The sequence below is a fragment of the Ambystoma mexicanum genome, chromosome 3q (assembly GCF_040938575.1).
Source record: "Ambystoma mexicanum isolate Mex_15411 chromosome 3q, UKY_AmexF1_1, whole genome shotgun sequence".
NCBI classification, from domain to species: Eukaryota; Metazoa; Chordata; class Amphibia; order Caudata; family Ambystomatidae; genus Ambystoma; species Ambystoma mexicanum.
The window spans coordinates 602,574,999-602,588,993 of NC_090926.1; the positions used below are offsets into that span (position 1 = coordinate 602,574,999).

General features: G+C 43.1%; 1 protein-coding gene across 1 annotated transcript in view; it reads left to right on the plus strand.

Moving 5' to 3' along the window:
• Positions 1 to 13,995, plus strand: part of GLP2R (glucagon like peptide 2 receptor) — a 1,432,227-nt gene that overhangs the window by 386,263 nt on the left and 1,031,969 nt on the right. Inside the window, exon 2 of the mRNA XM_069654470.1 lies at positions 8,403 to 8,499. Within this exon, the coding sequence (XP_069510571.1) occupies positions 8,403 to 8,499 (97 nt within the window). The remainder of the gene's footprint in view (positions 1 to 8,402; positions 8,500 to 13,995) is intronic.

Sequence of the window (13,995 nt, forward strand, 5' to 3'; positions counted from 1 at the left end):
CAGCTCTGCTGGTGTAGTGTGGCTAATTCAAGTCACGATCTCGTGACCCAGTATCTTTCCATAAACCAACACTATTCTCAAGACATGATTTCCACGTACCATTTGCCATTGGTTTAATGTATTGAGAACAAGAGATTTCATTTTGATTTATTTAAAAATTCCCCCAACTTTCAATTATTGTTTTGTAATATAATCCTTAGCATACTTGTCCACTGGTCTGTTGGGCTGCACAACGTTGTTCATTGTAACAATGATACACTTTGTTTTGTGGGATATATTTACTCACTCAACAGCATTTCCCCACATCACCAAGCTGCAGTTGCGCAGAAACAGCCAAATGGCTGTGCTGGCACCGGTGAGCGCCATGGCTCCAGACTGCATTTTGCAACAACAACCAAAAATGGCTGCACCATCCTGCCAAGCACACATCGGGCATGATGGAACACAGGGGGCACATTGAAGGAGATTGCCAGTGTGTTGCGACATCAAAAAAAGGATGAAAGTGGAAAAAGCAGTGTTGCTTTGCTGCAAAAGCCAAAATATCCATTGAAAAGAAACCCTTTTTCACCCTCAACAAAAATGCTGCTGTGATGCTGATTCCCTCTGTTCCTGAAAGCCACTGTGATTAATAATCCCTACCAAGCCTTGTGTGTTTCACTGTGCCTCCGAAAAAACAGGCATGATTCTGATTTGACAAGCACAGTCAAACCAACTCTAAAAAAATCAACCAGGAAATCTACTTTTACTCACACGGAAAACGTGGTCATTTTCTCTGCAAAGGTATCCACAACTCAGCTGTTCAGAGAGAGACTATGGGCCTCATTACACGGATGGCGGTAAGGATTTACCGGTACTGGTAAAATACCAGTACCGGTAAATCCTTAACGCCTTACTACGAGGTCCTTTTGCGGGTTGGGGGATTTAACGCCTGCTTTTTACAGGTGTTAAAAACCAACCCGCAAAGGGACCCAGGGAGCTAATTACGGTATCGCAATTTGCGGTACCGTAATTAGCACCTTCCCCATTCCCATTGAGCCCTATGGGGCAAAAATGGGAATGGGGAAGGGCAATGGTGGAAGGGGGAATTACCGCCCTGCCAACCCTGGGATGGGGCGGTAATTCCCCTTTCCGCCAAGGTGGTGCCGGTATTTTACCGGCATGAACCATGGCGCTAATAGCACCATGGTTCTCCGCCATCCGTGTAATGAGGCCCTATAACTAGTTGAGCCATGCCTGCTTCAATGTATCCGTGGTTCAGACCAACTTGAGCATTTCAAGAGAATAACTATAGCTGCAGACAGTGTGCGAATCTGCTGGAGATGAAAAGTTGAATTTAGGAAGGAAGGGCCGGCTGCACCACGTGTATACAAATTGGCTTTTTCAAACTGAAGAAAAACACATACCTGTGTTTTGGAACAGTACACTGGTGAATGAAAGCCTGCCAGTCTTTAGCTATATGAAGGGGTTTGTTGCTGAGGAGACTATGTAACATGGGTTATTGTATGCAACTGGCTTGCTTTAATTCTAGATCTAAGATCAGAAATTAAAGGTTAAACCTATTGTGGCTGGAGCTGCAAGTTGAAAAACGGGTTTTCTGCTTGGAGGGGTGGCACCAAAAGGAGGGCTCTCTAAAGCAGATACTGACAGCCCCCTTATAATTACAGGATTGAACAGACTTTCATCTCTGCTGGGACCCTGACAATGAAGCTCCCAGGGAAGGAAGCCTGAGGTGTGAAGAGGGCAATATAACTTCAGTCAAGGGATAAAACCCCACCCTGCTCTTAAGGAAATGACAGTTGGCAGCAATTGAATGACAAGAAAGAAAAATGGACCCTGGAACAAACCCACATCTTCAAGTAATACATATACTACAACCTGACCACCTACCTGTGCAGCCCTAATGTCTCGTGTTACGTGTTTTATTGTCTTACTTTTTGACTTTGTGGTTCTTGTCTCTCCGCCCCGAAGCTCGAGAGCTACCGGCGCAATACAAATAAATAAATAAATAAATAAATAAATAAATAAATAAATAAATAAAAGAGACTGCCTTTTGTTCCCCAAGACTATTTCAGGAATAAACTTTAAAGACTTCTATCTTTGCAGCCGGACTTTGAAAAATTGTTTAAAAGTGAATTTTTGTGCTTTCTTTAGAGACACGGTAGAAGTCGCTGACACATTGGGGGGCAGAAAGGGCAAAATATTGAGGATAAATCAGGAAGTATCAATGTTGCAAACATACATTTTTGTACATACGTCCCAGGGGATAATGCACATCTGTGTATAAAGTTATGGAATTTTTAGGACAAATCTTTCATGTTTAAAATTACCAAAATGTATCTGAAGGGCGAAAGAGGTCCCACAGACTTGAGGATTGGACTGATATGTGCTGCACATAATATCTAATCTGTTTGTATACATTAATAAGAGATTGTAGTTGTATAAATGTCTGTTTTTGGCAAAATCGGATTTTCAGTAAAGTAAATGTGGGAGTTTTTGGACATTGCAAAACTCACCTCATAAACCTGACATCATTCCCTTAGAAGTCCAACCAGTTGAGAGCAAGGCAGAGACTAGCACCCCTGCCCAATTCAAGTAGTTTAGGGGCATACTTTGATGATGTAATTTTGCATTATAAATAAGGGTCCCTGACAAGACTCTACAGACACACTCTCTTCCTGACTTCCTGCGCGGCATCCTGTTTCTGTTTCCTTCATCTTGCACTGATCCAGATTTCAGATCCAACTACCAGGCCAAGCATTGCTAACCTTCCAGCAAGGCCTCAATTCTAAAACCCCAATACACAAAGGGAGAAGCAGTGGTATTTTGTGGGAAGCCTACTGCCACCAGCCTGGCTTGCGGCCCACCAATTGCTGCTCAATAACTGCATCCAGAGGTACCTGTGTCATCCGGTGACCAGAACTATCCTTTGGTATCCAGTCCCTGCCCAGCTGATCCTGTCCCGCTTATTTTGTCCAGCTGTCCTTTGCTAGACCAGATCTGTATGGTGACAAGAACGCTGACTGTCCCAAAATCCTAAGGTAATGTGGACTGTCAGTATCAATAGGAACCCATAGAAATCCATTGTATACCTTGCCTTGCCGTGTCCTTAGTTTCCCTCTCTAATCTATCCTATTCTGACCCCGATATCCTGTTAAAATTGTCACCATTATTTGTGAAACCCTGCCATTGATTTCTAGTGGTGGCGCCATCTCTTTAGTAATTTTGCCTTGTGTAAATCCTAAGCCCTTAGCCCTATTTCGGGTGATCGGACTGGTTCCGCTAAGGTTGGGAGCTGAGGTGCTGGGGGTTGAACATGTGAAACAACCCTGGTGCTTATTGTGTCCCTCTTTGGTGGCCTAGTCTGAATACTCAAGTGTAGAGTAAAACTGTTCTTGTCAAAACTGATTTCCTTTCCTTTTTCACTGCTCTATTTTACTCAAAGCGCGCCTTTCTAGATCTTGCCTAACTCATCCAATTTACTAGCTAGAGACTTACTTTCACTTCCATATTGTACCTGTGATCTATAGCTATCCAGCAACCAAATAAACACACTTCAAATCAGTGTATTTCACCCGTTCTTATTAAAGACCGTTTGGGTAATTTCAGGTGGGAATTGCAAAGTTGGCAAAGTTTCCAACGTGTCATTTGCTGCAACATGTTTTAAACCCTGCCACTCATTTTCAAACTGTATGCTTTTGGTAATCCACTGTTTGTGATTGTTAGTGTCTTTGCATTGTTGCTTTAGTGAGGAATTGTATTTGCTTCAAGGGTTTTCACACACATTCATTATTTAACGATCTGTTTCCGAGTGTCATTTTATAACACTGCAAGGGGTTTAAAATCTGTTTTTCTCTCTTAGTTGGGGAGAGAAGGGCAGATTTGAATTTTGGTTTCTATTTGTCATTCCTGATTACCTGCTGCTTCTGTTTATCCACTCAGAATTGAATATTGGTGGGTTGAGGGAACCTTTCAGGGGGAAATTCTAACTTAAGTGCTATCTTTCCTAAAATCAAAAAGTGCTCCTATTACTTGGTGTTTTGTAGATAGAAGGTTAAACTAGTGCATTGCTTATATTCCTATTGTTATTATGACCCCATTGGTGATTGCTGCCCCATATTAAAAAGTGTATGATTTCTTTTGAATTTTCAAATAAATAAATAAATATTATATTTTACCAACCAGCCTGGTTAACGGTCCATAGTGACCCGGGGTATTTGAAAAGGGGGTGTGATATGAGTGGTGTACCCTCTCAATATTGAATCTAACCTAAAAAAGATCAGCATTTCAGTTATGTGCTGCATACTAGGCCAAGACCAAGGTGTGTGTCGTCTGATTGAAATCCTTAACAGTTTGCTTTATGTCTTAACCTGGGACGAATATCCCAATCTTAGTGGGAGTTTTTAATTTAATACCAGGATGCCCGTCTCCTAATTCCTTCATTCTTTGTACCAGTTCCAGTGACTATTTCTTATTGGGTAGATCATATGAATTATATTTGCTAACAAATCATATCTTTTTTTGCAGTTGCTATATTACTGCCCTATAGATTCTTTATTACTCGTGTATTGCTTCATTAGCACACAAGGAATCAATTTATATAACCCCAAACAGCTGTTTTCGACTATACTACCTGTGTTTTGTATAGTTGTATCTGTACATTTAATTCTATTATGACATATACAGACTTCTTTAATTAACAGATACATCATAAGAGGGGGAAACAATAATGTATCTGCAACTCAAGCATTGATGAAAAATGACCCTGAACTTCACTGCCTGTCTTGCACATTTAACATCTTGCACAGGCACCCATATACTGCACATAGGAGATGCTGTCCTTGTAGGCGATCACGTAACCATGTAAGGGATATCCCCTTTTATATGACATCTAAGCATCCTTATCTACAACAATTGAGGGCTGCTGCCAAATGTAAGCCCTTCAGATTGCCCATGCTGTAAAGAAATGTAATCCACTCCAGGCACCAGGCAACCAATACAACTGACTGCTATCCCTGCTTTCCCACTGTAAATCAATAGGTCTGCAATGACTATTTGTGCCTTATAATTATTAATTTGCCAATTGTAACTGTGTCAATAACATTTGCTTTACGTCTTTGAGAAAATGTAATTCCAGAAGGGTGTGGAAGGCCATTTACATTCAGAGTTAATATTCAGTACCTGTCTGTTAAAGTCACATATGTACCTCCTCTTGTGGTAAATTCTAAGTGCTAAAGGCGAGAGGATTCTCAACTATAGAAACATGCTTTTTGACTCCAATCAACCCCTAATAGGCCGATCAATGGGATTTTTTTGGTAGTATTTTCATGAAAAAATACTTCATTCTCTAGCGTAATATTTGCTTACCATCGACTCATTTAATGTCCTCATATGTTCTATGGAAGCTGGCCTTTCATTGGGGTCAAGGCAACTTTCTTGGTTTTAACCTATGAATTTGATATGTGCTTCCAGGCGATGACTACTTGGTGGGGCTGTGGCTCGTCAGCTGAAATGGTCTACTATAATAGTGCATTTTAGATGACAAGTCTCACGGGGCACAGCAACACCCAGTAGCCAACCCCTGGAAGTTTGCCTCTAATTTGGAAGCACTGAACTATTCTTCAGGCAGGGATGCAATGAAGCTTTTGAAAAACTATACAAATTAAAGAGTGCATTCTGCAATTCCGTTTCTCTGCCTTTCTGAGTTCCCGATTTGTTGTTTTTTCAGAGGCATATGCCCTTCAGATGTTAAGTGCCCAATGGATTTGTTTAATTCATGATTTGAATGACACACGGATCTATGTGAGGGCATGCTCTTCGGAACTCATGCAGAGATGGGAGACTGGCTGTCTTTCTGGAGGCTGGTACCTGTCAGGCTTGTCTCTTAGTAAGATTGTAAGATTGGTGGTGGCGCAGTCATAGACATATTGGGGTTGTGTCACTAGAAGGAGAGTTGTGTTAGGACATAACCAGTCATGTATTAGGCCTTAGACACGTGGTGACTGGTGTGGCGCGGCTGGAGGAAAACTACATATCAAAATTGCGTTTCTCTACACCCATTGGCAAGGGCAGAATCTGACACGAGACAGGGACACTCGCAAGCCTCTTGGAAGCTTGTGAAGCTGAGGCCTTTGAGAATTGATGGGGCTGGGTCGGAGTGAGTCTGGAAATTAACTATTGCATTGCAGTGACTGGTGGGGGGGGTTATGCAGTATTATTTAAATGACATTGATGGCCCTTCAAGAGGTATTGTACGATCGGACCCAAAAAAAAACGTCCAACGGTACAATACGACCGAAAAATGCTACCACCAAAGGTTCGAACACCAAAAGTTTGAACCTTTGGTGGTAGCATTGCAGGTAAGTAAAACAAAAATGTTAAAAAAGACTGCGGAGGGCTGTGGAGGTGCCCACACAGTATAGTGAGCGTGGTGTTGCGATGGATAACCCCGCTGCACACCCGCAACAAAAAAAAAGAAAAAAAACGGGGGCTGCGAGGGTGTCCCCTGCAACACCCTGCTCACTATACTTTATAGTATAGTGAGCAGGCTTTGCGGGGGGAAACCCATGCAGCCCCCGTAGTATAGAAGTGTGTTCGCATGAGAAAGGTGCAAACTTTTGGTAGTCCACACCTTTCTCATGCAAACTTTCCGGCCGCTGCAAAATCAGCCGCGGTCGGATCACTTAGAACCCTTCAAGAAATTGTAAAGAAGCGTCAGGTCTGGATATCGTGACCCCCACATCTCTATAGGTTGAAACAATGAGACTGTTTGTTGGCATAGTGACACGTAAAGCCACAGTGTCCATTTAAGCCCTCAGTCAGTGTTTTGGAAATCTACATGTATTTGAATTCATTGGTCTTCCTGGCTTTTTAAGTCCCCAAATTACACTTAAGTATAGCAATTTTAAAACCAACAAGGGTAAGACTTGGTTCCAAAAACTGTTTACCATTTGGGCCGTCCTTCGTCTGTCCCCTGATGATTTCCAGCTAGAGATTCATATGCTTCTGTAGTCATTGGCCAGTTCTCCCTACTTACTACCCCCACTGGATTTCAATCACACAATCAAGTACACAACATGTTTGGATGCACATGTAAAACTCTCAGTAATGTTGTATCCCTGCTCTGTTTGGTGTACTTGAATTGTATCTGAACTAGCATACTTGCCAGCCCTACAGATTTAGGCAGTAGGCTACTGCTTTTTAAGCAGTCCTACCACCTACAGATTTCAGTGACAGATCCTACTGATTTTTACATTGGCAAGTCTAGGGCAGGCTCCAGGACAAAGCAGCAACACATTAATTAGTCTATCTGTACAGTGGACTGGTAGGTGATTCCTTTGATTGGGCTCAGACCTGGCAGCTACTTGACTCTGTCCTGCACTCTTGCCGGGACAACCCTTAGGTGAACCACCGGTGAAGGCAAGTGGCAGTGTGTAACACCATCACACAGTATCTGCCTATCAGACAGAGGGGGGTATCCGTCACCATGTCATTCAGTGTTCAACTTGCAATAAATATGTACTGCCTAGGCTGCTGCTAGAGAGTAGTGGCAAACGTTGCCTACCAGCTCTGTGTGATTACCTTCTGTGAAGTTAGGTAATTGAATTTGGTGTTAAGTTACCATTCATAATGATACATTTTTAACATTTGAACATCTTTCCATATAGTGCTGTTTGATGAGTTGTGTATTTTAGAATGCTTCAATGGTGCCAACAATGTATATTTCGTATTTTCCTGTGATGTCATTGTTATGGGAATTATTATTTTTGAAACTTCAAAAATCCTACATCTTTTTGGTCACAGAATGTTGGCAAGTATGAACTAGGGATATCGACTGCTTATGCACCCTTTGTTTTTGCAAAGCATGGTTTGATTTCTTTGTGCTATTTTTATACAGCTGACATCTTACCATAATTTAGTTGAGATTCGCTGATTGTTGGAAAACACGCAGCGTCATCTCAGAGATAAACTTTCGCAGTAGCAGAATGGGTTTTAGTATCTGAGCCAAATCTGTACTGCATGAGATGACCAGGGGCAGCCGGATTTGAAACTCTTTCCACAGCTCAGCAGTTATATGATGGGCCGATATAATAACTGTATGAATAGTAACATAATGTAAACGCTAGTGCAAGCTAATATGAATATGACACACCTATCAGTGTGTGATTTCTTTAGACAAATCACAAATTAATGTGTAACTCAATTCACAAAATGCAAATGATTAAACATGAAATAGGACTTCATGTGAACTGAAACGAATAATAATTTTAGATAGAAAAAGATGCTATGCGTAAGCTTACCATTTTTGTGGTAACTGTGATGCTAAGCTTTCTAAATACACTCTTTTAGTTTAAAACAGTCTCTTCATAACAGATTTCCTTATTGTTAATGTTTCTTTTTCACAGGTTAATGGATCTCTTCTGGAAGACACACTAAAACAATGGTCTGAATATAAGCAAGAGTGTGAGAAGAAATTAGAATCTGATAATACTGTCAAAACTGGTAAGATGCCACCCCAGATTGTGTGATTCTACTTACACACACATGTAAACACATACACACATATATAGGGGCATGCATGTGCAATAGCACATAAACACACTAGTATGCGTATAGATGTGAATTTATTGTGACATATATTTACTGTATAATTGGTAAATATAGTCTGGTATTATGTTTCTATTGCTGATTTTATATATTTATAAACATATGTAAACATCTTGTGTGTCTATGCTTAAAACACAAAAGTGGTGTAAAACGACATATTTGAATGCCATGACATAGGACAGTCTATGGGCCTCTCTCCCCCTGCACCCAGTCTGGCTCATGTCTTGATGACCTTCCACAAGTCCAAGGTTAGGTAGTATGATGCCAACCTATAGAAATCTGCAATGTCATGACACCTATCAAATCATAGGCAAACCAATCCCCTTGAAAAGAGATGATGTAGTTTTAACTTTATTGAAGTAAGGGTGGTCTCGGGTGGTGCCAGCAGAAGACCTGCCTTTGTGGGGGGGTAAGGCAGGCTTAGGCTTTCACGCATTAAGTGCTATAGATGCAGCTAGTATAGCCCCTTCCTGCAGCAGGGCTGGTAGCCAAAAAGGAGTGTCAGATTACACTCTATCTTGTCACTGGTTACTGTCGAGCAAGCATCTTGGTATCAGATATCTCCACTCCTAAAGATCAAGTTATTTCTACTGCAAAACCTCCATATGGTGTTTCTGGCTCTAATGATTTCACATATAGATGTGTGTAACACCGTCCTTGCTGTGCTCCTGGCTGCTCACCTGGATCCTCTCAAATCAGACCACCATGCTATGCCTCACCTCATCACTGGCTGTAGGAAATTAGAACACATAGGCCCTCATTCGAAGGTGGCCGGTAAGGGATACTGGGCTTTGGTAAGGAGACCAGTGCCGGTAATCCCTTACCGCCCTTCTACGAGGTCCCTTAGCGGGTCCCTCCATTAACGGCTGGTCTGACCAGCCGTTGTGGACGGGACCCGTTAAGGGACCAGGGCGCAAATAACGGGCTTGACATTTGCGAGCCCGTTATTTGCGCCCTCCCCATTCCCATTGAGCCCTATGGGGGCTCAAATGGGATTGAGGAATGGTTGGTGCAATGGGGACTTACCGGTCCCGCCAAGGTCGGACTAGACCGGTAAGTCCCCATTGCACCAAACCGGACACGGTCCCGTTAATGGTGGCAGTTATGGCGCAAATAGCACCATGACTACCACCAAACTCGGAATGAGGGCCATAACCTCTAACTTGTGTGAATTACACTGGCTCCCTATTCCAGCTAGAATGTGGTTCAAAACAGTGTGGCTCAATTACAAGTCAACCACCACGGGTATGATGGCTTACCTGATGGCAAAACTAAATACATCAGACAACACCTGGTCATCCCACAGTAAGAAGATCAAGAGCCTGGAAACTGGCTCACAAGGAGAAAGTAGGAAATAGTCCAGCTCCTGATATGCAAAAAAAAATTCGGGATTTACATCGTACTGGCAATCAAGACAGTTCAAAGTACCCTTTGGTTAAAGAAAGAACTGAAGACCTCGCTCTTCGAATGACACCTCAGCTATCTGGTGCACACCCCGATTCATTTATTGAGCTGTGATAATTATTACTAATGTTTACTTGATCGCTTGTTAATTTCTTGCTACCAATGTTTTGCTCTATGAATTCTATAGCCCCCATTGTTTCTGAATATATTATTATTAGCAGTAGCATTAGTAATAATATTGATAGTAATGATAATAATTAGGACTGTACCGAATAGCATATTTACTATTCGGCCGAAGCCGAATATAAGGCCGAATAGTTGCTTTATTTAATAAATCATGTTCCAAACTTCAAAAAACTCATTTATTAAAAAAACAAATAAAGCACCATTTTAAATGCATTCTATACTTTTATTTCTCATGTTTAGAAACTTCTTTGCTGCTCACGTAGAAATGTATAAAATGGTTCAGGTCGGCTCATGCAGGACACAAGTCAAGAGGAAATCTGAAATGCGTGAACTCCATCTCGCAACTATTCAGCCCACCCAAACAAATGGTGCTCACTTTTCACTTATCCTAGCCACTCTTTCTCTCCAACACACACACATGTGCAACTTATAATTTCCTGATAAAATATCAGATAATGTTAAACTCAGGACTCAAGTCCTAAAAAAAAGAAAAGAGGGGGACTATGATGTACGCAATGGGAAGTGACATGACAGGAACTGAAGGTATCTATGCGCATTTCTTTCAGTTTGTTTTTTCCAACTGAAAAATGTGCACATTGCATATAAACATTCAACAAAAGAAAAGATGTTCCTGTATTGTTGCAAGCTAAGTATAAAAGATAAGCACCTTTTATGTCCAAGAATCTGTAACAAAACATGCCCTAAAGAGCAGATTACAATATGAAATATTTTTCAGCTATGTGATGGCAATTTGTCTGGCCTAATTCTATTCAGTTTTGCAAACTGAAATCTATATTTGCCTTTCTGAGTTCATGTTGCATTGTATTCAAATAAGAGTGTCAAAGTATTCGGCAAGAGCCCAATAGCAAGAAACTAAATAGCTTTTTTTCAGCTGGAATTCGGCCGAATACTTACTCAAAGCCGAAGTTCGGTACACCTTTAAAAATAGTATAACACAAGAAGATTGGCAAGGATGATTATTATTACTATCATTACTAATACTAATGATAATATTATTAAATAATTATAATAATAATAATGATAATATTAATAATATTGATAACGATAATAATAATGAACAGCTTAGGTGGAGAACACTGTGGATGGAGACTGAGGGAAGCCACAGAGTTGATGCAAGGCAAGTTGAGGGGAGGCCTGTTCCGTAGCCAGTTCCGGCAGGGACACCACCGGTAAGAGCTTAACAAGAAAACTGTGGACATGCTATCATTTTAATATAATTGCATTGCAAACACCAGACTTGTGGCAGAGGAGATAATGGTCTGTAAGTGCAAGCGACCTCATTAGTCTAGTCATGCGATGGCTCCCACTTGCTTTTGACAAACTTTCAAGCGTTATGCTGGGTGAAAATCCCACAAAACTCCAATGGTTTCCTGCACTGGGAAAGACAATGAGGAGCTCCTAAAATGGTGGCTGTCTGTCTGAGGACTTTGTAGGGTGGACCTCAGCGAGCTGCTGGAGATTCCTGGAGGCTGCCAGCGAGTACCAGGGGAAGGATACAACAAAGGTCCCCTCTCTTGCCTCGTCTTGACGCAGTGCTCCCTTCAGTGGAACTGGGAGGCGGAGCGCCTCACTCCGTAATCGCAGCATTCTCAGTCAGCAGGAGACAGAGGATAGCAGTACCAAAGGGGAGATACGCCCACCGGCTCCAGTAGGAGTTGGGAGCCAGTTAATGGTTCCGCCTCCAGAGTTGACAAGGAGAGACCTTAGCACTCATTAAGCCGGTGGGATACTGGGCCTCACCAAAACTGTGAGCCTCCCCAAGTGCGTTCTTGATCCCCCAGGTGAGGAGGGGTGTCCTCAGGAATCAGGGTTCCTGGGGAGCTGTGATCTGGGTGACAACCTGGATTGTGCACATCGGGGGAGGCAACAACAGACAGTGGGTAGCCTCATGCATGGGCAGCCATACAGAGGCACCTGCCCCTGCACCCAAATCCTGGCCCTATCTGCAAATAGTATTTTCAGCAGAGGAAATGTCATGATGAAGTCAGGAAAGGTGAAGGAGAAGTCAGCTTCCTTTATTAGAGACTTGTTACAGCTGCTAAAATCAGCTATGTTCACAGCCGCAGTAGTGAAGCAACTATCTGGGCTTGTGGATCTCCAGTTAGCAACCAAGGGACATGGGTCTATAAATCTGTATATGTCCACTCAGCAGCTTGTCTTAGTTCCAGCTATCACAGCCCCTTGCACTTCAAATAATTTGCCATAACAATGCAATCACAAGAAGTGGCTTCTGACTGGTGTTTTCTAAGGATGTTTACTTCCAGAGAAGTGTTCATTCCTCCTGAATCGCCTTCCTCCCTCCTCTGCTGCTGGAACAGCAAAATATCCTGTTCAGCACCTGTTTTGCTGCTGGGCTGCCTGCTGAGTTCATTGTGAATCATGCAGTTCTCAGGCTCCCTCGCCCCCCTTCCATCTCGCTGCCCTCTCCCCACATGGGCCTTTCCATCCCCCCCATTTACTCTAACTGCTACTCTATCACCTATCCTACCTCTCTTTCTAAGCCTGGAAGGAAAAAGCTCATGAAAGATCTCCTGGTCTCCAACCCAGGCCTGCCCATCGCTGACACCTACGTCAACACTTCTTCCAGGCAGACTGTCACTGATAACGTCTTTTTTGCTCCCTCTCTGGACCTATGGACTCCCCATATGGTCTCAGTCCTCTCCCCTTTCTCTTCTTCACCCATTAATGGTGGTACCAGATGGGAAGTACTCTTGGCACACTTCCCATCCTCTAGGTGCATTGTTAATGTCTATCAGAATGGTACTGTCATGGCCCAGGGCTCTCAGCCCAACCTCCTCCTTCTTCATAGGTGTCTTCAGTCTCTCATGAACTTCCTCTCATCTCCTGCCTCTCCTCCTTCTGCCACCCCCCTGACCTCTTTGACACCACTGTCAGGTGCACCGCACCCCTGTACACCTCCTCAGAAGACTTGCAAAGGTGGCAAACAGCTTTCCTTAGCTACCCCAACTCTCCCCCTGCTGGTAAACACTCCTCTGACATTGGCCAACTTCTGGAATACTTTGACCTTGACATCATCGCACTCACTGAGTCGTGGTTCACTTCCAGCTCTGTCAATGTTTTTGACACACTCCTCCTTGAGGGCTACAATATCCTTTCTAAGCCCAGGCCTAACTGGCCCTGAGGCAGAGTGGCCCTAATATTTCCTGAATGGGTCTCTGCTACTATGATACAAACTCAGTCCTACTCTTCATTTGAATGCCTCGTCTACAGGCTTGGTGCCTCTCCTATCCTCTCACTGACTCGTGCCACCATCTACAGGACCCCTGGTCCAGTCTCCCACTACCTTTCTGAGTGGTCAGACCTCACCTCTTCTCTCCTGGAATCTACCTCCAAGCTTCTCCTCCTTGTAGACTTCAATATTCGCAATGACTCTCCTGATGCGGCCACTGGATTCTTCTGCAGCCTCTACGACTCTCTTTCCCTCACCATTCTACCCTCCGGACCGACCCACTCAGTCTAACACTTCTTGGATGCTCTAATCTCTACAGACATCCCCATCTCCAACTCTCTCACAGCACCTCTTTCCTGGGCTGACCATGCTCTCCTGTCCTCTCATCTGGATCTCGTGGGTCCCTTGGCTAAGCCTCTGCCCGCACTGCCAGTTTCCTTCTCCATCATTCGACAAATGAAACAAGTGTCAATAGCTTCCTTTGCCGCCACTTTCATTCCCCTTCATACTCCAGCTACTGAATCTCACACTGACACAGCCCTTGCTAACCTTCACTTCTCCATCTCCAACATCTTTGACATCCATGTTCC